Genomic DNA, 26,437 nt, shown 5'->3' with positions numbered 1-26,437 from the left:
TGATTTCAATCTTTGTTTTCCAAACTAGTGCAAGTAAAATAAAATCAAAAGGATGCTGCTGTAAAGCAGATGAAGCAAGCAACTGTTTGGCCAGTTGCAAAATATGACAGTTTTTTCTGTGAGCTCTCTATGCTATTATCATGCTATTAACTGTTACAGTTTATAATTTAAACTATGGGAGACTACAGCCTACCTATCTCCAAGGGGGAACTATACTAAATTACTTTCACCATAGTACATCTCATTGCATTTCAGATTCCCTTGAGCTGCTAATTTAAAATCTTAGGATATATGAAGATATCTGAGGTTGAGAATGAATAGGTTATGAGGAAGGTAGAGATAATGATAGCAAACTTTGGAGGATTTCAAAGGCACAGAAAGAAGTCAGGTAAATCTTGTGTATTCTAGGTGGTAGGACTGAAAATCAGTGTTAGCGTTACAATAGTAATAACCACAAGATCATAGTAAAGCAGCTTTTCTTCTTCCTATTGTGCTTAAAAGTATAATACACATAATGCTAAGGCACAAATATTTCAATTCTAAACTAGAGGAAAGAGGAAACAGAAGCTTCCTATGGGAAGAGATGGCGGAGTTTGGCGTTGAGTTCTCTCTCCTTGCTTAAAAGGCCCAGGCTGTGCTTTTTGAAGGCTTCAGACTGCAGCCTGAGTTCATCATAGGCCTTCTGGATCCCATCGATCCTGCGCTGAAGTTCTCGTACTCTCAAGTTACTGTCCACGGCCACGGCCTCCTGTTCAAACCTCTGTAGCGCATGCCTCCTGGCCTCATCTGCTGTCTCCAGCTTCTCCTCAAGCTGGCGGATCTCCGCTTGCTTGCTCTGAAGCGCCCTGCCCCTTTCCATGGACAGCTGCAGCAGCTCATCTTTCTCGCGAGTGACCGTCTGCAGTCTGGCCTGCAGCTCCTGCTTCAGGCTGCCGTGAGCCTGCTCCGCCGCGGCCATCTGCTCCGCGATCTGCTGGTGCTGCTGCTGGAGGCTCTGCAGCTGGCTGTGCAGCTGCTCCGTCTCCTTGGCGTGGGCACAGGCCTGCCGGCTCTGCAGCTCCAGCAGCTCTTTCTCTCTGGCTTGTGCCTGGCGGGCATCCCGAGTACACCTCTGTTTCAGGGTCTCCAGCTCCTTGGAGAGGGCCTCGCTCCGGGCGGTGAGCTGGCGCACTTTGGCCTCCTGGTCCTTCAGAGCCTGGCTGAAGAGGCTGTCATTCTCCAGCCTCAGTTTCTCATTCTCCTCCCTGAGCTTGACGTTCTGACTCTTGTGTTCGTCCTTGAAGCGGATCATCAACTCGTGGTTGGCTGCCAGGGTCATAAAGCGTTCCTCCAGCTTCTGGGCATGCTCGCTCACGGCCTTCAGCTTCTCAGCCTCCAGCATCCTCTTCTCCTCCAGCTCTGTGTTGAGCAGCTCCAGGATCTGGCAGCGCTCCAGGGCCTCATCTGACCTCCGCTTCAGGATGCAGATGAGCTGGGACTGCTCTTGGATGCGGGAGCAAAGCATGGCCTTCTCACTCTTCTCCTCCTCGGACAGTCCCCGGAGATTCGCCAAGGCCTCCCTCAGACCGCCCAGCTCCTTAAACTCCATCTCCTCTTCCTGCTTTTCTGTTTTTTTGTCTTTCTTATCGAAGGGTTCTTCAGTATGTGGAGTGTCCATCCTGACAGGCTTTTCTTCCTGAGGCATAGGTGCTGCTCTCCTCCACTATCGGCTGACTACACAGCCGTTCGCCCTCAGATTCAAAAGCCTCGGAGTGTTGCTAGGGACTCCCAGCGCTCTCCAGCAGTTGCTTTTTCCAGTAAGCAGCCCCGTGATTGGTGGACAGGTCTTCAGAATGCCGTGAAGGAACAGGGAGATCTGAGGGACTGGAGAACCAATCTGTGCTTGCCTTTCTAACAAATCACAGCTCTCTGCTCCCAGCCCAGCATCTGGCCTATACTGTACAGAGATGCCAGGCCCACTGGGTTTTCAGCCAGCATCAGGGTGCAAAACAAACAAACGCGACTCCACCTAATTTCTGGGAGGAGTAAATAAATCAAGCTGCCTGTGACATATTTTTCCTCCATCTACCCCCTTCACTTGTCATGAGAATAAATTACTCTCTGTGGAAACACGTTTGCTCCTTAGAAATGTGTCATCTATAAATACAAAGTAGCAGTGGTGCCCTGGGAGCCAGGATCCTGAGTGGCTGTGAGTTGAGCCTATGATGTTTAACACAGCTCAGTACAAGAGCAAACCCCAGTGAAATTTCTTTAGTTTCCCTTCCTATTGTCCCTGGCTGGGGATACATCTTATTAGATATTCAGCTTTCCCTGTTTCTACTCAATGGCAAAATAAGGTTATAGAAAGAAGCTTAATGAACAATATAGATGCGCTGAACATTAAAACTGAAAGAAAGATCCAGATGAGGCTTGCTATCATATACCAAAGTCAACTCCAGATTAAACAGTTAAATATAACAAGTAAATTAAAGTGTTCAAAATGGAAACAAAGGAAACACAGGTAAGAATAAAACCTTAAAATAAGAATAAAACCTGCAGAAAGGACTGTCTCAGTTTATTCATTATGTAAAAGAGGAGTAAGGAAAAGCTTAATGTGACTTTGCCGAACATCTCAAGTTACTTATAACTTTTTAAATTGTGAGCTCTGAGGTCTCTCCAGCCCCTTGTTCCTTAGGACCTGCTTGACATTTTACTTCCTAGTCCATCCCAACTACTGATATTCCCCTAACCAACCAGCTCTCTGGCCTTGTTCGTGCGTGTTCTCTCTGCCTAGAATGCCTTTTCCCACCTTGTCCTTTGTTACTCTACTCACTTATTGAGCATCAATACTCAGTTGAGAATCATCTCCTCTGTGAAGCCTTTCCTGGCCCCCACATGTAGAATTGACTGCTCACCTCTTTTGGTGCATCCACTGGAGACTGTTCACAATTCTTTTTTTTTTTTTTTAATTTTTTTTTTCAACGCTTTTATTTATTTTTGGGACAGAGAGAGACAGAGCATGAACGGGGGACGGGCAGAGAGAGAGAGGGAGACACAGAATCGGAAACAGGCTCCAAGGCTCTAAGCCATCAGCCCAGAGCCTGACGCGGGGCTCGAACTCCCGGACCGCGAGATCGTGACCTGGCTGAAGTCGGACGCTTAACCGACTGCGCCACCCAGGCGCCCCGACTGTTCACAATTCTAATGGAAACTGTGAAAGCCTTACTGCACTCATGGCTCACCTGCCTGTCTCCCCCTATTAAGCCTGAGATCATTAAGGGCAGGGGCTGTGACTGTTCCATCATTGATACTTGACAAGTGCCTGGCACCTTGGGGAGGCTTAGATAAATGTGTGGTGAATAGATGTTGAAGGCAAATTTCAAAAACCAGGAAAAGTATCCACCATAAAGATGACAGATGATAAATTTATATTTTTATAGAGCCTGAACAAATAAATAAAGCATTAACATCTAAAAAGAGAAACAAATTCACAGATGAAGGGGGGAAAATGGGCAAGGATTGAACCCCCTCAGTGATCCAATAAGTTAAAGTTAGATACCATTTCATCCATCAATTTAGTCACAATTTTCCCCCTATTTTAAGACTACCCAGGACTGGTGAGCGTATAGTGAAATATGTACTCCCACACTATTGGTGGAAATCAGTTGACGGCACATATTGAGGACTAAAAACATTTTTATGCTTTTTAAACTAATGCTTGCCCTTTTGGGGGAGCGTTTTGCTTAGGAAATAATCCAAAAGATAAAGTTTTTCACTGCAGTGTGGTTTATAACAACTAAAAGTTGGAAACCTCAATGTCCAAAAAAGAGAAAATGTTAAGAAATTATATTTTCTTAGGATATTATGCAGCTATTAAACATTATCATGCTTGTAAGTAATTTAATGGCATGGAAAATTTTATGCTAGAAATATAAGTGAAAAAAGAAAGATAAAAATCTTAAAATTCAGAATGATCCTAGTGACTATTGCTATGACCACTGTTTCTGGTGTTCGGACTTCATCTCTCAAGTCATGATGATCAGGAAAAAGCCTGAGTGTCATTGTAGATGTTGGATGGATTTTCAAATGCTTCAGATTTCACCAGAAGGAAAACAGATGAGAAATAATCTGATCTTTGGTCTCAGAGATCAGGGTCTCATGTCTGTAAAGGGAAAGCAATGTTGGAAGACTAGGAAATTTCCTGAACTGAAATTTTAATAACTACTTAAATTGTAGGATATTGAGGTTTTATGAAAGTGGATTCCAAAGACTTCACAAATATGAATTAGGGGCTCCTGGGTGACTTAGTCAGTTGAGTGTCTGACTTCGGCTCAGCTCATGATCTCATGGCTCATGAGTTTGAGCCCCACATCAGGCTCACTGCTCTAAGTGCGGAGCCTGCTTCAGATCTTCTGTCCCTCTCTCTGGGCCCCTCCCACACTTGGTGCTCACATGTGCTCTGTCTCTCTCAAAAATAAATATTAAAAAAAGTGAACTAAACTTATTTGTATTTCCCCCTCATTTCTCTTCTTTTCCTTAAATTTCAAGCTCATACACTGAAATGGAACTTACAAAGTTGAGACAAGTGACTAGAAAATTAGAACAGTCGTCTTCATATAAAAAAAAGGGTCACAGATATATTGAATGTATTTGCTGATTACCACATATGGTTGTCTGATGTAGTAAAGTGAATTCACAGAATATATTTCCTAAGAAAAGAAAACACGACAGAAAAATACTCAGTGTTAATAGCAGTTGTTTCTTGAGGGATAAGCTTATGGATGCTTCCCCTACCCCCCTCCACCTTTCTATGCCCCTTGCACATGGTGAATGCTTGGTGACATTTGTTGATTAAGTAGATTTTCCACATTAAAAATTGGTTACATTTCTATGTTAAAATTATTTTAAAAAACTAAGTCCATAGATAACTTGTCAAGTCTGAGAATCTCACAAGACCCTAATCAATATTCATTTACCTATTTACTCAACAAACAGCTACTAGGTATAGTGTGGTGCTAGAGGCTAAGTATACATTAATAAATTAGATACCATCTCTTTTCTGAGAGAACTTCCATTTAGTAATAATGACTCTGGGCTCCTCTCTGCCATGGTTGTTTTCCTTGCTCTACCATTTTTTCCCCCACCTACCTTCGATCCTGAAATTATCCAATATATTTCCTCCCCAGAAGTTCAAAGCCTAAAACTGGGCTGATGCTCTCCCTAGTGGTGACCAATGAGTCCCCTCCACTTGCCTGTAAGTCTTTTAATGTCTCTTTTTTTGAATCTACTACTATCTCCAGAGTTCTTCTATATAACCTGCACAGTACTAGGCACTTGTACATCTTCTCCCATTTAATTCTAACAATATTCTTGAAAGGTAGGCATTAGTATATACATTTTATAGTTTGCAGGGAACAAAGAAACGAAGGCACAGAGAGGTTGAACAAATTACCCCATGTCACCCTGAGTGGTAGAGCCAGAATTCAAACCCAGATCATTTGGATACCAAAGGTGCTTCTATTGACCACTCTGGTGTTTTGCAGGTCAGGGATCTGAGAATAGGAGGAGGCAGGCAGTCCCAGTCCTAGATAGGGAGACACTAGAACCAATCACAGTGTTTCAGAGCTGGCTGGCTGCTGGGAGGTGGCTGAGCAGGCAACTGAAAGAAGGGCTGAGAACGAGCTGGCCCCGTGAAGCGGCAGGAGCTGGAACAGGATCTGTACTTTCGACCTGGGAGCTGCGCCTCCACTCAGCTCGTGCCTCTCCTTGTGGTCAGAGCAGGATCAGGAAATAGAGCTAGACTACACATCTTCCTAAAAGACCTTGAGAGACCACAGGAAGGGGGTTCTAAGTTAGCCGCTCTTACTGGGGAGAAGTTTCTCACGTGTTTCAAGTGGATAGAGGTTCTAACATCTGTTCAGAGGAGACAAGCACACTAGTCATTTTCAGTGATGTTTCCTAGACACCTGTCCTAAGGTTTCACACTCCTGACCATCCAGACCCCGCCTAACCTACAGCGCTTGTTTTGAGAAAGGCAAGCAAGTTGGGTCCTAAGGAGGAGTCATGCTTTACATCCTAAAATGACCCAAAAAATGTCTCTGTGGAAAACTTTTCAAAAATAAATATTAACATATCTTCAATGCTTTTCAACTACTTCTTTAAAAGAAAAACTTCCACTTTCAACAACGTGGTCAAAGCATCTCACTCGGAGGAAATGATGTCCAGAGTTACAGTAAAGACTCGAGAAATATTAGCTTACCAATTCTTTAGCCTTGCTGGGAATTTAAGATTTTAGGACTTCTAACATGAAGTATCTCATTTAAAATAAGAAGTCTATTTAACTTGACAACACAATTAAATCATATCATAATTTCTTCTAAGGGTTTTTACAAAATACTGTATGAAAATTATACATAGGAAGCAAAGTTTAACAATTTACATTCTAATTAAAACTCTGTTGCAAAACATGCCTGTGACCACTCTCATGCTAATTTCATATAGTAGAGTTACAGGAAAACCAGAATTTTATATATGCAAGGTTTTTGGTTTTTTCACATAGTCTATGACAAAATACAGGGTTGAGAGCTTGGGAGAAAATTAAGCCAAAAACTGAATTCCAACTATGAGCCAGGAGGTGGCACCAAAGCACATCTGAGACTTTGACATTGGGGGCCGGGTGGAAAGCAGTTTCAAAGGCAGAAAGAAATACATGCAATAAATTCAGTCTCAAGTCCCTAACACGGAATTCCATATCATAATAGAGATTATAGAGTATATCGTTTTCTTATGGTCAAATTCTTTATCATCACTGATATTTCCCCCCCTCCCTACTTCTTATAGGAGTGTTTTTCTGTCCCTCTTTTACAAAAACTATACATTTTCAGTTCCTGCAAGGGTTTTCAACCACCGAGAAGCAGGCCCTCTGAACTGTTGCACAAAATTGTGGTGTGAAACACAACAGTAAACTAGAAAATGTTGCTCGTTAACATCACCCCATATTTAATATTTTTTGAAAGCGTTTTCCCTGAAGCCTCAGTACCATTTGATTTTGCTATCTTTCTCAAATATCTTCTTTAATGTTGAGGGCACAAATAAGTTAGACTGTTTATTATTATTTAAATCTCTTGGGCCTTGTAACCAAAGAAGCACATGCAGGTTGACTTGAACATGCTGTGTGGCATCCGTTAGTGGAAATAGGTAGCAGGTGAGAACTCTGTCCACACAGTCAGATTTTCAAGATCAGATTCCACCTGTTTAGTGGTTTTTAGTGGAGGAGCCAGTCGATGTTGCGTTCATTTTGAAATCTTGGCAATTAATAGCATTCTGAGAGGCAGGGTTGCTTCAATCCAAGTGTTGGGGGAATTCACCATCTTTTCCCAGAGAGCAACTTCCTCTGAAGTAGAGTCCATCCAATCCACTTCAGTGCCATAGCTTTTACCTGGTGGGGGGGGGGGTGGGCAGAGAAAGGAAGCTTTGCATTTAGAAAGGAATTGTTCATTGGAGGCGGCGAGGAAGGTCATTCCCTCATTATAATCACGAGTGGAAGACAGCTAGGAAGCGTTTTAATATCACCAGGAGGGCAAATCTGGGGCTCAATCGAAGAAAGAGCTGTTTAGTCACCTGAGCCAGCTGACAATCTGTCAGGGACATAGTGGGGTAGTAGGGAAGAGGCCTGGCACTGGGATGGAGGTGACACTAGATAATCTCTAAGGAAGTGTGGTTTGGGGTTTTGTGTCTAAGAGACTCGACTTTGAATCTTGGCTCTGATGCTTATTAGCTGTTACTTCATTTCTTAGAACATCAGTTCCTCTGGAGATAACATAGTAACGACTCATAGAATTTCTGTGAGGATTAAATGAAATAATATAATCAAAGCACTCAGTACAGTGACTACTGCTCCACAAATGTTAATTGCTATCATTATTTAAAGCATCCTTTTAGTCATAAAAGGATATAAATGTTTTTCAGGGAAGAGTAGTGATGAAGGATTTTCTGTATCCCCCCACATACTCTAACTTAAGCTCTGTGTGGACAGACACTACATCCTGTTAATCTTCATATCTAGAGCCCTTGGCATACAGCCTGACATTCCTTCATTCATTCATTTCATTACACTTAACAGAAATAGAATATCTGTTTTCATAAGGAAGAAGCAAAGCAACAAGCAGACAAACCTCTACTGTCTCCAGAAGCACTTGGCTCATAGAGAATTAAAAACGTAACAGACATTACCTGTTCCAAAGCCAATCCGAAGACCTCCCAAAAACTGGTTGGTTAATTTGTAATGGTCCCAGACAGTAAGCTCTACACAGGCTTCTGTCAGATCTTCAGGCCTGAAACCATCATACACCATGGTGTGGTTGAAGACAGGGTTGGTGGTTTTCCCTACAGCTCTTGTCTTTTGGCGACTTTTCCTACTTGTATCTGGAAGGATGATACTACAAAAGAAATCATTGTGAAAGCATTTTACTAAGATGGTGAACATTTACACCTTAAGTGTACTTCAACACAGCTAGTGAAGACTGGCAGAAGGATATAGAAGACAAAAAGAGTGTAGAGAGGCAGTGGTGGTGGCGATGGTGATGGTGGTGGTGGGGATGATGGTGGTGGTCATGGTGGTGGTGGCGATGGTGATGGTGGTGGTGGGGATGATGGTGGTGGTCATGGTGGTGGTGGTGATGGTAGTGGTGGTGGTGGTGGCAATGGTGATGGTGGTAAGGATGGGGATGGTGGTGGTGGTCATGGTGGTGATGGTGATGATGATGGGGGTGGTGATGGTGATGATGATGGGGGTGGTGATGGTGATGATGATGGGGATGGGGATGGTGATGGTGGTTGTGGTGGTCATGGTGGGGGTGGTCATGGTGGTGATGGTAGTTGTGGTGGTGTTGGAGAATATTATGGGGATGGTGGTAGTGGTCATGGTAGTGGTGGGGATGGTGGTGGTTGTCATGGTGGTGGTAGTGGTGGTGGTGGTCGTGGTAGTGATGGCAATGATGATGGGGGTGGTGATGGTGGTGATGGTGATGGGGATGGGGATGGTGATGGTGGTTGTGGTGGTCATGGTGGGGGTGGTCATGGTGGTGATGGTAGTTGTGGTGGTGTTGGAGAATATTATGGGGATGGTGGTAGTGGTCATGGTAGTGGTGGGGATGGTGGTGGTTGTCATGGTGGTGGTAGTGGTGGTGGTGGTCGTGGTAGTGACGGCAATGATGATGGGGGTGGTGATGGTGGCAATGGTGATGGTGGTGATGGTGATGATGATGGGGATGGTGATGGTGGTTGTGGTGGTCATGGTGGGGGTGGTCATGGTGGTGGTGGCAGTGGTGGCAGCATCCTGCTGGAGGTACTCTTCATTACTCTTCATTACAGTGGACCAGACTTGCTTTGAATCCTGACTCTGCCATTTATTGGTTGTGTATTGTAGGAAAAGTCACTTAATCTCTCACTTGCTTCATCTTTAAAATGAGAACGGTGATACCTAATTCGTAAGGTTAATGTTATAATTACATATGAAGCAAACAACTTAGTTCAGTGCTTTCAATTAGTAAGTGCTTAACATGGTAGCAATTGCTTGAGGATTCCTTTATAATTTGGAAATATGATCTAGTCCTGATTATCTCTTTTCTGTTTTTAACCTACCATACCTCTTATAAATACAAGAAGGTCTGAAAGTTGTCTCAGAATGAGAGACTGCCCTGAGCTGAAAAATCTTACCAGCTGACATCTATGAATAATATATAGAGAGAAAGTCACAAATAATGTCATATAAACTTAAACAGCTACAACTGGTCTTCTGAAAGAATAGGTATAGATAAAATCAGTCAGGGGGGCTAAGAGACCACACTAATAGCTGTTTAGACACTGCTGACTTGATGCCAGGCATTTATATGTATAACAGAGAAAAAAGCTTGCCACTTAAAAACTCAAATTAGGGGTTCATGTCATAGGTCCTTCCAGAATGTGTTGCCATTGTCCTAAGTTATTTCATTCAAACCATGAATGATGAGTTTCAGCATCACAGGTATGGAGGCTTGAAACCAACCAGCAAAGGCTGGGCTATGGTAGAGATGAGAGAGGCAGAGTTATCAATGCTGTTACCATTTAACAAAAGAATTTAGATGGTTGCCCCTTAGCAGAGGTAGATCGAGACATTCCTTCACCCAGATGTGCACTTCTCCAGTTGTAGGAAGCTTTTTACCTATAATTGAAAAAGGGCAGAAAAGAAAATTTCACTGCCATTCCTCTCTTGGCAATACTGCATCCAAAGATGCAGTCTGGAACAGTGATGCTAGCTAGAGCTTGATGATATGATCCTAATTGGCTAAATTTATACATTCTTAACTAAATCTTCCCTAGTCTGGCTGCACTGAGCTCAGATAACTCTATGCAAATAATTCATATTGATTCCAAGTACAGAGTACTACATCATTATTTCTGGGTTTGGCTTGTTTCAAGATAAATTATAGAGATCAGGTATATAAATCATCCATTTACAGTTATATTCAAAACATCTCAATGAAATGCATATTCCTTTCAAATATTGTTAATGGGAGGCATTTGAAACATAATGAGTATAAAGTAACCAAAACAGGTACTGGCTAAGTACAGCCACTTTTCTTGTTAAGTGTGGTTACACACTTTGTGACAATATTGCGTACACACACATAATAACTAGGGTTATGGCCAGGGAATTCTGAGAAGTTGGCTTACTCTTTAGTTGTTGGCTGGGCTGGGTGCACATGGACAGAGGACCGCTACCATATTTTTCTGAATGGGTTAACCTAATTAACCAACAGGAATTTAATGAGCATTTATTATATGCTCAGCCCTATGCTAGTAATATCATTGGATACAAGGAACATAAGAAATCTATGTCCTCGGGAAATGTTTACACTTAAAAAGAGTAATTCAAATAAAACCTATAAAAATGTAATACAGAATGAAATGCCAAGTTATTACTATAATGTTCTAGGTGATGATGTGCTCAACGAGGGTGAATGCATATAGCCAGGAAAAGCTTTATGGAGAAGATGGGGCTTCATTTAAGACTTGGATAGGTTGAGAGAGGAAGCCACTCCAGAGAAGAGAAACTACATGAACAAAAAATCAGACAAGGTGGAGCCCACCACAAAACATCATCTCCTTTGCCCCCTGCTCCCACCAAGAAATGATAGTGGTGGAAAACAGACTGGCAGAATTTCTATGCATATGGACCATAAATTATAGGATAGAAATTATATATTTTAAAAATCTCCCTTTTAGGAAGATCCAGAAGTAACAAGACGGTGGTTTGGCAGCCATATGGACCTAAAGATATCTTTTACTTGTCCTCCAATTCTTTTTTTTTTTTAACCGAATTAGAATGCTTTTTCTAGTTCAATCACTGCCCTTACCATCCAAGATTTCTTTCATGCCACTGGTTTCACTGCCTGGTTACTGAAAGCAGTTGAGTTGCAACCTCTGATTTCAGTCATAACATTTATACAGATTCTTAAGGAGAAAAACTTGGGGAACTTGCTTAGGAAGTAATGGCAGGCATTCATTTCTTGCTAGTCTCTTGCTCCTTAACTGGGCTGGAGACCTGAGGCCCTAACATCAAGGATGCAATTAGGAATCTTGAGGAAAAAGCTTTCAGTCCTGCTGAGACCTTAAGAATGGGGAACCAATACACTCTTACTTCCTAAGGGCTCCATATGAATTTGTCTAATTCTTGCCTGTGAGGAACACCCAGGCTCCATTCTGAATACGGGAAAGGCCATCCACACTGTGCAGATACACCCAGTAAGTCTTGGGTAAGACTAGAAATCAGTGCTCTAGGTGATTTTGATGCAATATTTGGGAACCATTTCTTAAGCATAAGTGGTTTATTACGGAGATGCTAAACAATGATTTCTACTATTGATATTCATCACTTCCAGCTGAGATCATACCAACCCTCACACTGGGAACAATAAAAAAAAAAAAACTTTTGGAGAGTGAGGTGATAGTTCAAACAAGGATTGTAAACTAGAGAATTTTGGAAACTGAACATTTTTTTTTCCATGGAACCAGAAGGTAGAATGGTGGTTATCAGGGGCTGGGAGAAGGACATGGTGAGGCTGAAGTTTAAAGGGTACAGAGTTTCAGATATGCAAGATGAAAAAAGGTCTAGAGATCTGCTTTATAACAATGTGAATATGCTTAATCCTACAAAAGGTACACTTCAAAATGGTTAAGATGATAAATTTTATATTATGTGTTTTTACCACAATAAAGAATTATCAACTATAAATTGACTCATCTGGTCCATATAATTACTAAGTTAATAATTTTGCCTAGGGTTTCACCTTTGAAAATATCACAGAGTTCAAAGAAGTCCTTGGAGAGGGAAGGGATTGGGAAAGGACATAAATCTGGATGGAAAATCATTACATACCAGGAATTGGATCTGGAACATACTGGAGAGCTAACTTCATTTCACCTCTGTTTTCTGCTTCAAGGGCAACTGGTGCTGTCTGGAAAATGAAGGACACTGTCAGTAAGTGTGAGACACAAACTATTTTACTCTGTTGATATTGTGTTATAGGACAACAAATGCCCGTTTCTGTGAGTATGTATCACCCATGAGTGCCCTGAATTAACATTTCCATCAAAGCTAAACTCTTGCTTTTATATCTGGGAAAGCCATACTGTGTATCTTGGAAAGACTTGCTTGGTACCCAGAAAATATCTCAAGGCCTTTAGTCTCAGAGATAGTAAAGAAATCAGAATGGCTTTCTTGGAGAGAGAAGAAATGTTCTGGGATGCTTTGATTTTTATAAAAGCACATAAATTTTGTTGGTCACCCAGTCAGACATAAAACTATTTATTTGAGTTACTCTTTCTTTGAGTAAGAAGAGTGTGGGGAAAGTCTGGGGGAAGAAAAGCCAAACATTACATTTCCAAAGCTGCATTAACCTGATCATTTCAGATCACATGGTTTGATGTCTGTAAGAATAACAAAGACTGGACAATAATTTTAAAATGTGTATCTATTATTTTCAAGTATAAGAGAGCTGGTTTCACTTTCAAATTCTGGTCCTTTAGAACCTTATTGCCAAAACATAGCTATGCATCAGAAACCTAAGGGTTAGTTTAAAATGAAAAGCTTTTGACATCTTCTAAGGAATTCACACCCAGTGAGTCTTGGGTAAGACTAGAAATCAGTGCTCCAGGTGATTTTGATGCAATATTTGGGAACCATTTCTTAAGCATAAGTGGTTTATTATGGAGATGCTGAACAATGATTTCTACTATTGATATTCATTACTTCCAGCTGAGATCATACCAACCCTCACACTGGGAACAATAAAAAAAAACTGGATTAAACAAATTTATTTGAAGGAATTAATGAATTATTATCACGACTCAAATGGAGAACATCTTTGAGTCTGACATTCGTTGCTTTTCACTTTGAGGCATCAGCTGATTTTTAAGTAGTGCCAAACTAGAGCATAATAGAAAGGAATAGCCTTAGACATACTCTAGATCAGTGGTTGTCAAAGTATGGTCCCCAGGCAAGACGCTGTATCAGCAACCAGCCATGGCTAGAAACTTGGGCCCAGATGTTACTAAATCAGAAACCCTGGCAATAGGGCCCGGAAATCTGTATTATAATAAGTACTTCACGTGAATGGGATGCATGCTAAAATCTGATAACTACTTCCCTAGGCTTTCACTTGGAATCCCTGAAGGGCCATAGGCTAGGAATTTGAGCAAACAAAAACTACATGAGACCACATGAAAACTGAAACCCAGCTTCTAGTCAGTTTGTTCTCAGATTAAAGTGTTCTGTCCCCACTCTGTGTGTCAGAAACAAAAGTAAATCCTCTCAAAGTATCCCTAGAACTCTCATATACAATGTCTAGCTTACAATAAAAAATGAACAGGCATACCAGGACAAAGGACCAAATGACCAAACTAAGATAAAAAATTAGATAAAAGAGACATACAAATGTTTAGGATATTGGGTTTTCAGATATATATTTTAAATAACTTTGATTAATATGTTCATGAGGATAATGTTAAGATAGAGAATTTTAGGAGAGAAGTGGTCTATGAAAAATCAAATGAAAATATAAATCTGAAAAATATAATGATTGAGAACCTGTAAGATGGGTGTTTTAGACATAGCAGATAAGAAAATTATTGAATGGAAAGACAAGTTAGCAGAAACTAGCCAGCCTGAATTCTGGAGAGGAGAAAAAAAAAAAAGAACAGAAAATACATTAAAAGGGCATAAGAGACATATTGGACAGAGTGAAAGATATAATGATCCCAAACAAGGGATAACCGTTATTAATTAAAATGCAGTTTATAGTAGCTTTCTCCTACATGCCAGGCACCAAACCAACCAACAAACCAAAAACGTCAGAACTTACCTTTCGCTTCAGAGGGTACCACTTCAGTTGTTTATTCTGTTTGTTGTCCCAGTCCCAAGTTTCCAAGTCAAGTTCCACTTCCCCTAGAAAACTATTGCGCTTAAATGTATCTCGATGCCAAACGGACAGGTTCAGCTTTTGTGTTTTTAAGATTTGCTTTTCGACTTTATACTGCAGATCAAAGAAGGAAATTAAAGTGGTGAATAATATTATTTTATGCCAAAGTTATGACACAGAGATAAAGAGAAAAGTCATCTGTACAGATCAGGTTTTCTCATCTGCTAGGTTTCAAGTCTCAAAGATATTGCAAAGTCATCTTATTCTAAGTGTCTTGTTTCAAAGAGCTAAATCCATCTTTCACAAAAGCTGATTTTCTTTCTGCTTCTGGAAAAGCAAACCACAGTTCAAATATCATAGCCAGTAATAGCTTTCTAAAAACGAAAGCCAATTATTCATTTTTTTACTGGATGTTTTTTTGTTCAAACTAGATATAACGTAAGTCCAATTCAGTCTCAAAATGCTAATGAAGTTTAATCCTGTGGTCTGTTTTCTACCTAAGGACAAGGTATTTTTTTTCTAATAGACTCTATTTTTTAGAGCAGTCGTAGATTTATAGCAAAACTGAACAGAAAGTACAGAAAATTCCTATATACCACTTGCCCCCATTTACACACAACATCTCCCACTATAGATATCCTGCAATGACACGGTACTTTTCAATTAAATTCCTTTTTCCTGATTCATATGGTTAAGTGGAAAATATCTGGCATCCTAACAGTTTTTCATCTAAGATGCAATCAATCCTAGATTGTATATAATCATGGGAGGGATAATAGTACTTCTGACCTAAAAATAATCTCTATTTGGTTTTATGATGTACTACTTGAATGTCCATTTTGGTTGTAGCAGGCTGGTCTTTCTCTGAATTTACCATTTCAATTAGGTGGCTTTTCCTGAGTATAGGGTTGAAGTAGTTGACCTAGAAACAGCTAGGGTATGGAGGTATATCACAGTCAAACTGTAATTAAAAACTGGCTACAGAAAATCTATAAAAAATTGACCCATGGATGACTGAAAATTAATTTAATTCTGCTTCTTTCCTCAGAGGATAATCAAATAGTTGGACAGCCTTTCAGAAAAAGGGAATGAATGACACTTCTTCTGTTTCCAGTTTCAAATTATCATGACTAAGACAACATTATACAGTCTGGGGTAGGGGAAAATATGGGTATTTGAGGCAGGTATACTTTCTATTCATCTATCCATCTATCCTTCCAATAAACATTTTTTGAGTACCTATTCAGACACTGTATTGAGTCAACATGTGTTTAATACATACTAATCACTTTGCATATATTAATTCTTTTAATGTTCACACCTACTGAAGTAGGTAGGTACTCTTATTGTCTCCCTTTGGCAGATATGAAGCACAGACAGGTTCAGTCATTTGCCCAAATGCACACAGTTGATAAATGGCACAGAGTTGGACCTTGCCCTCCTGGAACTCACAGTTTAATGGGAAAGCAGACAATGAGGCTAGTAGTTCAAGTGCTGAGTGTTAACAAAGCCTAATATAGAACAAGGTGACTGAGGCAGCAGACCGCAAGGTGGCCTGATGGGTTAAGGACAGCCTCTCATAGGAAGAGGCATTTAAGGCTGTAGGAGGTAGTTAGGGATAGAATGTGGGAAAGAGCCCTCTGGCCAGATGGAACAGGAAGTCCAGCAGTGTGAGAAAATGTAGTCAGTTCCTCCAAAGAACAGAAAGGAATCAGGGTGACCTGAACAAAGACTCTGAAATTGAAAAGAGGAGGCTGGAGCCTGGGTTGTGGAGGGACTGGTGACGTGTTAAGAAGGATGGACTGGTGACGTGTTAAGAAGGATGGACTTGCCGCTAAGGGTAATGGGAATCCTAAAAGATTTTAAGCAGAGAAATAACATGATCAGAATTATGCTCTTGGTAAATCATTTTTACGATGCTCAATTCTGTCAGCTGTGTGTCTTTGAGCAATTTCCTTTGTTTCTCTAAGCTTCACCTGCTTCATCTGTGAGGTGCAGGCAGTATCCTCCTGGTGGCCTATGTAGAGAATGAATGACAGAACGCAAACAACATTCAAGGTGTATGGTCTCATGCAAGGCAGTTTGTCAGAAAATGTTTATTCCTTCCCTTTTTCTCTCCCCGTGACTGACTTCACTTGTAGAGATACTACCCAAGAAGACGTGGCTATTTAGGGGCACCTGGGTGGCTCAGTTGGTTAAGCGTTGGACTTTGGATCAGGTCATGATCTCAGTGAGTTGGAGCCCTGAGTTGGGCCCTGTGCTGACAGCTGAGAGCCTGGAGCCTGCTTCGGATTCTGTGTCTCCCGCTCTCTCTGCCCCTCCCCCGCTCACACTCTGTCTCTTTGTCCCTCTCTCTCAAAAATAAACACACATTAAAAAAATTTTAGACAACATGGCTATTTACACATAATCACAGTGACACATCATCATTTAGGATTTTCCTAGACAGAGAGTTCATAGATACCCGCAGTATCTCATTATACACAGGATTCAAGGTCTTCTTCACTACAAGTGTTTTCTTCTTGCCCATTTTGCCCTTGTCTGGTAACAGATAGGCCTTTACATATCTAAAGCGAGAAGCGGAAAGACAAGAAGGTCAGAGAAAATAAAAGTCATGTTTCTATCTCTACTTTGAAAAATGCATTGGTAATTGACAGAAATAATTCATGACACTCAGAAAAGTGATAAGTAAATGAATGTTCTCACTAATGTCTTTTATACTTAAACGTTTAAACACATTGCAGCAGAATTGATCATTTCATAATTGTTTTAAAATTTTTTAAAGGATATTTCCTGAACTCCTTTTTTGGCCTTATCTGATATGGAGGGTGGTGGGGGACAGACCTCTAATGTAGTGCTTAATTTTAGTGGCTTGTTTCCAATTAAGAAAAGACTGGTGCTTACAGAATTTTTTTAAAAAAGTTTTGTTACTGCCTTTTGCAAACAAAAGTTACTCTTAGCACCAACCTAATCAAGCCACATTCAATGGGGGAAAAAGTATACTGGCCCCAATTGTTTTTATAATAAAAGCATGAAGAATTAGGCTTATGCCAGCAAAATAATTAAGAATCTGACTTCTGCATAAGGATAAGTGAGGAATGTACTCAATTTTTGCAAATAAAGTGAAGTATCAATTAAGCCTCTGATTTAAAAGATGAGCTGGTAATTCCCCCTAAAGTTCTTCTGTAAATAGAAGTTAAATTTAGAATCTACCTCAGTCTAGAATCTTAACTGTTCCTGCACCACTGAACATTCTGAAGTATGCCCCTACATGCCCCTAACTTTAGAGAAGTTTGAGAGTCATGGGAACAGATTAGGGTTTAAGCCCTTATTCCCAGTTTTGCTGCTGACTCTCTGAATTTATGTAAATAGGTCACTTATCTTTTCTGGCCTTAATTTCCTTATCTGTTAAAAGAATGAATGGGACAAGATGGCCTCAAAGGTCCCTTCCAACTTGAAATATTTTGTGCTTCTCTGACATTTTTATAGTTTAATAACTTTGGCATATGAATTTATAAAGTAAATAAAACAGCACTTCCCCCAAACTTTTCTTGTCAAACATTTCTTTTTGATGCAGTCACACACATACCCTCCCTTCAATTTCTTTCTTTCTTGGCCAGTTTCTGCAAGATTACGAATAACTAAGAGAAAACAGTTACTTCAAATTGTACTTACGGGTCTGAGCGCTGTTTTTTAACATCTGCTGCTGCTAAGTCTTTACACTGGGCCACAAAGACATGCAACTCCTTCAATGAGTCCACATAGTCGATTGCAAACTGAATATTTCCTTTCACTTCCAGATTGCCAAAGTCTCCACTGTAAACGCTCATCACACTGCCGCTCACCTGAAAGCATCCGAAACACACAGTGTTTGTTTCTATCTCTTTCACAAACCCAATACAAGGATCATGAATATAATCTTTGCTTGCCATTATTTCTCTAGTTTGCACTTAAGGCAATTAATAAAATATGGCATAAAGACAGGCCAACACAGACAACCTGACGTAATATATGGCACAAATAGTGTGTAAAAAAAAATGCCTCTAAAAGATACAGATGAAAAGTGAAATGCAAAGTTATTTAGATACTGGCTCATTTCAAAGCAGGGGGATTTTTATGGTGGGGGGCATTCAAAGTTCCATTTTTAGGCATGCTTAGTATTTAAGACATTAAAGAAAGAGGATGTGAGAAACCCCAGGCACACAAATCACAGTGACACATTGCTCTATCAAATTTCCAAGGCACTAAAAAGGAATTTTACTATGTTACTCATCCACTAAATCTAGGAAAATGCTTACTGGGCCATACGCCTTTAGAGGTCAGGAAGGGTAGAGAATGGATGATTGATGAAGGCAGTTGAAAGCCTTCCCAAGGCCAAACATTTGATTGTTATCAGTAGAAATTCAATTTAAACAGATTTTTTTTTTTAAAGTTTGAGAAATGGGAGGCTAGTAAGAATTTAAGTACAGCTTTATCATTTGATTAGCATACCTGGTGAGATATGTGCATGTTTATGTATATCAGAGAACTATTTGGGAAGTGTATGTGGATATATTTACATATATATATTTCTACACACATACTACATGCACAATGACTGATCTCACTTTATGAAAGAAGTTCTAGGTAAAGTCAAATTTTCTAAAGCCAACCTGAATACACTTAAGTAGATTTCCTTTTAAAACCCTGTTCTAAATCCTTCTGTAAGGCAAAGAAATCCTATTCTTTTATGTGAATCAGTACCTTTATTCATCAGGTTTGCTAAAAGAGAGATACAATTCTAAACCTGCAAAGAGAATATAAAACATATCTAATATAAGCAGAACTTAACAATAGTTACCCCATTTGTTGCAGAGAAAAATGCAGCGGTTCATCTTGTTGGTAATTTAGGCTTATTTCTAAAGTACTTACATCCCAAAAAACATATTCATTTATAATGGATGTGAACTCTTTTTATGCTTAAAAAAAGAAAAACAAAGATTTAGCTAGCCAGAAGCTAATTGTGGGTTAGAGAAAAAGCTAGTGCCCTTGGAATCTGGGAATACAATGGGAGCCATTTTATAGTAAGAAGGAGCACGGCAGAGCAAGGTTCACAGAAGCAGAGAGATATTAACACGGAGCCTTTGTTTACATACAGAAGACAGGGACGTCATGCCAGAGGAGCTGCTAAGATTGGTTAAAGAGCTTGGGCTCTTCTTGTGTCTGCTGAGCTGGTAACTGCTTTCTGATGCTGTATCTGTTTCTCTGTCATCACTCTACAAAACATCATATAATATACACAAAATTTAAATTCAGGATGAGTGAAGATCAGAATCTCAATTTAGAAAAATATGATATCTCGGTATCCCAGGGATCTGTCAACATTTCTGAAGGTCAAAAGACACTCGTGCTAATCACCAGGGAATGGGATTCAGGATGAAAGGGGTGGTCTATCTTGGACCTCACCTAAGGAGGAGAGCAGTGCTTTGCTACCAAAACAAAGTGATTTTTTTTTTTTTCACCTACAAGGTGGGCCCATAGTGCTACAGAAGGCAGCATTTCTTGTTACTGTCTTAGTATATGTATTTAGGTTACTTGGGGAACTTTATTGATAGATATGAGAAGTTAACTTTACCCACACAATAAAAGGTCTAAGACTTACTATCAAAACATAAAATGTCGTGTGTAATTCCTCATTATTAACATAGCCTGTCTTCCCTAAAATTCAAATCTTTTACTTGAGACACTATTAAACTAGAAAAATAAATGCTAGTTTGATCTGTTTCAACTAGAACTTATATATATACATATTTAAGAATTCTAAACCACCTCTTATGTATTTTCATAGTGCTATTGTGCTTATCTTTTTATTGCTATAGGGAAGTATATATTAAATTACATTTATTAACATGTATTAAATTCTACCCACATCAGATTTTAACAATTTTTTTAAAGTATTATTTTAAATATGTCCCAGGAAGTATTTACCTGGGTCAAGAAAAAAAAAGTGGCAATAATAAATTTTATTATATTCAGAGCTAAAGTTTATCAGACAGTACCTTTAAAAATTCATGATTCAGAATGTGTTCCTTTTGGGGTTAGGGAGTTTATGGAGCAGTTCAGTGGAGTTAGGGAAACATCTGTATGGAGTAGTTAGTTCATGCCAACATATTCTGGGGCCATGCAATTATGTATCAATATAACAGATGCCAATTCAAATGCAGAGTTAAGGAGTTAAAGAAAAACAAAATTTATGACTTATATGGATAAGAAAAAAATCCTCCCTCAAGGATTTAAAAACAACAACAACAAAACACCATACCTTTTAAATGTCTCTGTTGTCACACCCTCTCCCCACATGCTTACAGTCCATTTCCCTCTATTATAGCATGCACTATGGTCTACCTAGTATATCAGGTCACTAGTGAATTCATGAAGGATGGGATCCTGTCTTATTGACCTGGAACACCAATTTTCACATAGCATGTACTCAACAAATGTGACTGATGTTAAACTAAGCCTCAAAGGGATAATGGACAAAGGCACAAGGCCTGGTTTCATGTCCACTTCCTTTAACATTTAGTCTGACCCATGTGCTTTGAAAGACAAAATTATACAGCTTAATTTGGCATCTCTGATGCACAAACTCAAATGACTTGGACTCTACTTTGTGTGGAGCTATGAGGCAGCACATTAAAAGTGAAGGAGGAGCATGAAAAACCAGAACTGGTATCACTTGCCTCTTCAGTTATTATATAGCTTATTCATATGACCAACCAAGACCAAAGCCTGTTTACAAAGGTATAAAACCACAGGAACTCCATGAGGTGCCTATCAGTGGCTTCCAACTAATGATTTAGTTTCAAAGAATGAGTGATTCTTTTCAAAGGAACTATAATGTGGGCTGTTATGCATATGCAGGGGTGAATATTTGCAGATACAGTTCATCTAATGCCCAAGAATAGACAAAGGGAAGGCCAGGAGGTCAGGCAAGAGATATGTAATTTATATGCTGTCTAGAACTTTCCTCATATTTCATCTACTAAGAGAATGCTTGAGGATAAAGCTTTTAATTTTACCATCAAAAATCAGACGCGAACTGCAAATAGTAACAGTTAACGTTTACTGGGTATTCACTATGTGTCAGGCACGATGCCCTGTGTTTTCGCTCCATTATCTCACTGACTCCTCACAACCTAATCAGGTAGGTACTAGGAAACCAGACACAGGGAAAGTAAGAAACTTGCCCATAGTCACACAGCCAACTTGTAGCACAGCCAGAAGTAGGAGTGTCTGACCCCAAGCTCCTAACTACCTGGCTGCAAGAACATAGAATCTTTTATTTTTTTTGGAGGGGGGGGGATTTTTAAGTTTTTATTTTAATTCTAGTTAACTTACAGTGTTATATTAGTTTCAGGTGTACAATATAGTGATTCAATAATTCCATACAACACCCAGTGCTCATCGTGACATGTGCACTCCTTAATCCCTATCACCTCTTTAACCCATCCCCCAACCCAGAACATGGAATCTTAATTAAGTCAAAGGACCTAAGTTAAAGTCCTAGGTCTACTTTTTAGCAGCTGTTGGATTTGGGGAAAGTTATTTAACATCTCAGGCACTTTCCTGTTTTATGTACCTACCACATTTAGTTAGTGACAGTTAGATATCAGAATGAATATTAAGTGCCTGGTATTTACAAAGTATTCAGGGAATAGCAGATAATAGTCCTGTTCTGACCTGAGGCACTAGGCATAATGGCTAACCATGATAATCGGATCTGGGCTCCAGTCCTGGTTCAACCCTTTTCTAGATGAGTGATGTTATTTACCTCTCATGGTGTTTCCTGACCTGTAAAGTCTGGGGATAATGATGGTGCCCGCCTTCTAGGCTTGTTGGAGGAATAAATGAGATAATGTACACAAATTGTCTATGCCCAGGAGATATCCTTAAAGTCTGCTGTATAATTGTCACTCTATTACTTTACCAAATGCTTTCAAGCTAGTCATGCTACCCAGACTAAGCTTTCACAAATCAACTCTACTGTAAACTAAAGAGTGGTTATTTCACACCAACATATTTCTGTAGGGGTTTCTTATTTTGTACCCACTTTGAAACAAAAGTCATATTCCAAAATCAACGCAATTTGACTTCACCACCAAAATGAGTTTCCGTTTGAGTCAAATGAGACATGCCATGCCTCGTTCCAGGATCAACAACACTACCTTTATTGACAGGAAAGTTCATGGGTCAGTCCTGCTGACCTCTTTGGTCTCTGCCACAGCTGAATAAAAACACACCAACCTTGGCAGAACAAATTCACCGATTTGCTTCCATTTTTCTGAAATTACAAAAGACAAACTTGCCTCATCTTGGAGAAATGCTGGAACGGACTTGCTCATCCTTTTGAGTTTGTCAGGGTGGGAAAACTGATTATCAGGTTGTGAAGGCACTGTGGAAACTAAACAGCAGCATTTCCATTCAAAATTATCCTTACAATTTTGGACAAACATAAAGCATAAGTTGAAAACACACTTTTCTTTCATCTATGAATGAGATATTTTTATAAAAAGGTTAAAGGCATAGTAGTTCACATGCACAGGATCCTAAGATAAGCAACATGCAGTTTTCATAAATTATATAGAGAGAACTAGTAAGGAGATGAACCAATTGAAAATAAGAATTTAAAAACTGTTCATTTTTATTAATCTGGAGCTAGAGTTGAATTATATTTATTAAAACATAGAGACATTGTGAATCAGTTTTAACTTATTTTTCACATCAGAGATTTGAACCACACGATGTGTGATTTATCGGTTCATCTCCTTGAGATGTATTTTTAAAACATGCTGCAGGCTGAAAAACTATTTCATTGGACAGCAAGGATCTCCGTACACAACTCAATCATAAAAGTGTCCTGGCTACTGAGCGTCTAAGAGAAGGCTTGTTTGTTGAGTGATTATGAGGATCACTTCTCTGATAGTGTTTCTCACTCAGAATTATGAAAGACTATGATTCCAAACTATTTTTTTTTTAATTTTTTTTTTCAACGTTTATTTATTTTTGGGACAGAGAGAGACAGAGCATGAACGGGGGAGGGGCAGAGAGAGAGGGAGACACAGAATCGGAAACAGGCTCCAGGCTCCGAGCCATCAGCCCAGAGCCTGACGCGGGGCTCGAACTCACGGACTGCGAGATCGTGACCTGGCTGAAGTCGGACGCTTAACCGACTGCGCCACCCAGGCGCCCCTCCAAACTATTTTTTTAAACAAATTGTTTAGACTTACTATTTAGACACCTTAATTTAGATACCCTTTGATACAGTAAGTATATACGTGGAAGTCACAATGAGATGATGAATTTTATTCCTCATTTGTGTAATTCTAGTTAGAAACCTATTTCCTTCTTTAAGAATTAGTGTCTGGGGCACCTGGGTGGCTCAGGTGGTTAAGTTTGTGAGTTCAAGCCCCTACATTGGACTCCATTCTGACAGTGAAGAGTCTGCTTGGGATTCTACCTGTCTCTCCCTCTCTCTCTTTCCGTCTCTCTCTCTCTCCCTCTCTGTCTCCCTGGCCCCTTCTCTCTCATGCGTGCTCTCTCAAAAAATAAACTAAAAAAAAAAAAACAAAAAAAAAAACATTAGTGTCTAAGCTTTTCTTACAGTGAATCAGAGTTTGCATATTATATGAGTTAACATGTTTCAAGGCCCTTAGAATAGTGCCTGGCACATAGTATACTCTATATATAATTATTTGCTAAAAAAGTAAATATTGTCTGATAATCCTTAAATTACCTATTCGATGTGCTACAAATATACTGACTTGGTTTTAGCAGTGAAAGAGATACCAGGAAAATAGATAAAAATCAAATTATATTTCTATATATAACTCAAAAGGCTCAAATTCAGCCCTAAGCATTAGCTAAATTCATGTTTGGTTAAAAGAAATCTAATGAAGGAAAACTGAAAACTGAACTATATATATTAAATATTTTCTTATTCACATAGTTCTCATCTAGCCTTTGGCTCACAAATGTATCAAAACATATTTTACGGTGACTCATGAAATGATACCTTCTTTAATTGCTTCCCATTAAACAATAATATGTATGTGTGCATATTCAGGTGACTTACACTGAAGTGGTGTAAGACTAGGTCCCGGGAGGGCACAGTACAGCCCAATGAGTACACAAAACTTATGTAATATTGCTTCCCATTATTTGCAAAATCTACATCTGCTCCTCGAATGTAGTCAGTTTTACATTTATTAGGCTTCAGTTATTTATGTTTTGATCATGTATTTCATTTTGTTTTTTGGTAAGAATACAGTCTTCACTGGAGAAAAGCAATAGTCTCAGCCCAGACATTAAAGTCATCTTGGATAATATAAAATAAGAGAGAAATCAATACATCCAGAATTCAGCACATGACTAGCCTTCGTGGCTTGACCTAACTAAGCTGGGTCATCAATGAAGACACAGATACATTGGCATATATGTCCATGTTACTGTTTTCACTCCTCCGCTAACTGTTGAACAAAATGTAACAAGATAAAACAAGATGACCATACCTAAGTATCTGCCAGTTCAAAAGCAACTGGAGAAATCTCTTTACCCAACACCCCCAAGGGGCAGGAGTTTTGTTTCCTCGGCAGCAGCTGGACGGAGAACACGCACTAAGATCTGAAGCCTGGAGTGTCCTTTTGCCAGGTCATGTGCCAGAGCTCAACACCTTCCTCTCTGGCATGACCTTATGAGCAAAGTTTCAGATTTCAGACTAGATGTCACTGCCTTCTAGCATCAGCACTTTGTTTCTCTATCGAATGGCTCCTTCAGTTAGCTGCTGTTCTCATTAAGACTTATTAGCACATCCAGACTGTTGGCAAACTGTCAATAAAAATCTTGTAGACTCCTGAGAGCAGACATGTGTATCATTGTCTTCATACCTCCAGCACCTAGCATTATGAAACTGACTGAAAGCGAGAAGCTTAGAAGACACACACGCATTATCTGCATCCTTTGCAAGGCCCCACAAACTCCCTTTGAATGTGCTAGAGTTAAGTACATCAATCTTAAGATTGAACAGAAAAGAGTAAATAATCATTACTCTTGATTCGTGGTGGATATTAATTAGCTGATGGACATTAGCCACCACAAGTATACACTTACTTCTTAAAAGTCAGATGTTCACTTGCTTTATATATTGAATATATACTGAGTCCAGTTTTGAACCCCAGAGCTTAAACCCTGGACATAATAAAATTTGCTTCCATAGATATGGAGAGAGGCATATACAACCATACCACATACTTGTAAAAGTACAATTCTTTCTTATGTCTAAATAACTCATAAATTGTGTCATGTCTACAGTCTTGTGTAAAGGCCACAAGAGATCCAATACTCAAGACCATATACTGCAACATAAAAGTCAAGTGATAAGACAAGGTGCCAACTTCATTTTAAGCCAAGACTCAAAGAGCAGAGAGATGTACAAAAGTATAACAATACTCAGCAATAACATACATGTATATATTTATATATAAAATACACACACACACACACACGTGTGTGTGTGTGTGTGTCTACATAAAAATTGTTTAAGTACATAACTCTTCCTCAGTGGAACCATGAATTAATCTTTCAACACTGACAGCAGTAAAATGTTTTTAATAAAACGCTTGCCAGAATGAAATAGTTTTATAAGCTGCAAGAGTTTAGTACCAATAATAAATACTGTGTTATTAATAGTGTTAGTTATTTCAGTATATTTAACACCATGTAAAGTGGCAACATTTAGTCATTTGTGAGAAAGATCCTGCTACTCACTTCCTTGTATGCATTCATTTGTATCTGGTTCCTGATCTGCTTTTTGATCTACTCAGAAGAGCAACATTGAGAATAAATACCATTTTAACAGAAGGATTAAAGAGACAAGAAAGTAAAGCTCAAATGTCAGTTTCACAACAGAGACTGAAAAATACATCTGATGGGTTTTTAGCTTGCTTTCATCTGATCCCCAGAGT

At 39.4% G+C, this 26,437-nt stretch overlaps 2 protein-coding genes across 9 annotated transcripts in view; both read right to left on the bottom strand.

Moving 5' to 3' along the window:
• Positions 1 to 384: 384 nt before the first annotated feature.
• CCDC89 (coiled-coil domain containing 89) lies at positions 385 to 3,004 on the bottom strand. The gene has a single exon (XM_030333378.1). The coding sequence runs from the start codon at positions 1,682 to 1,684 to the stop codon at positions 572 to 574; it is 1,113 nt and encodes a 370-aa protein (XP_030189238.1). The 5' UTR covers positions 1,685 to 3,004; the 3' UTR covers positions 385 to 571.
• A 2,309-nt stretch (positions 3,005 to 5,313) lies between these two features.
• Positions 5,314 to 26,437, bottom strand: part of SYTL2 (synaptotagmin like 2) — a 136,155-nt gene continuing 115,031 nt past the window's right edge. For 6 of the 8 annotated variants that reach the window (XM_030331753.2, XM_030331752.1, XM_030331758.1 and 3 more), the window contains 10 exons: positions 26,241 to 26,288; positions 22,784 to 22,878; positions 19,574 to 19,693; positions 18,114 to 18,283; positions 16,903 to 17,005; positions 14,382 to 14,552; positions 12,398 to 12,476; positions 10,081 to 10,180; positions 8,212 to 8,417; positions 5,314 to 7,417 (listed from right to left, as the gene is read on the bottom strand). In XM_030331753.2, coding sequence (XP_030187613.1) covers positions 7,272 to 7,417; positions 8,212 to 8,417; positions 10,081 to 10,180; positions 12,398 to 12,476; positions 14,382 to 14,552; positions 16,903 to 17,005; positions 18,114 to 18,283; positions 19,574 to 19,693; positions 22,784 to 22,878; positions 26,241 to 26,288 — 1,238 coding nt within the window. In that variant the 3' untranslated portion in view covers positions 5,314 to 7,271. The remainder of the gene's footprint in view (positions 7,418 to 8,211; positions 8,418 to 10,080; positions 10,181 to 12,397; positions 12,477 to 14,381; positions 14,553 to 16,902; positions 17,006 to 18,113; positions 18,284 to 19,573; positions 19,694 to 22,783; positions 22,879 to 26,240; positions 26,289 to 26,437) is intronic. The other 2 variants (XM_030331755.1, XM_030331760.1) reach the window with 1 other exon arrangement.

The sequence above is a fragment of the Lynx canadensis genome, chromosome D1, assembly GCF_007474595.2.
Source record: "Lynx canadensis isolate LIC74 chromosome D1, mLynCan4.pri.v2, whole genome shotgun sequence".
NCBI classification, from domain to species: domain Eukaryota; kingdom Metazoa; phylum Chordata; class Mammalia; order Carnivora; family Felidae; genus Lynx; species Lynx canadensis.
The sequence above is the reverse complement of the archived record's forward strand: the minus strand, read 5'-3'. Positions and strand labels throughout refer to the sequence as shown.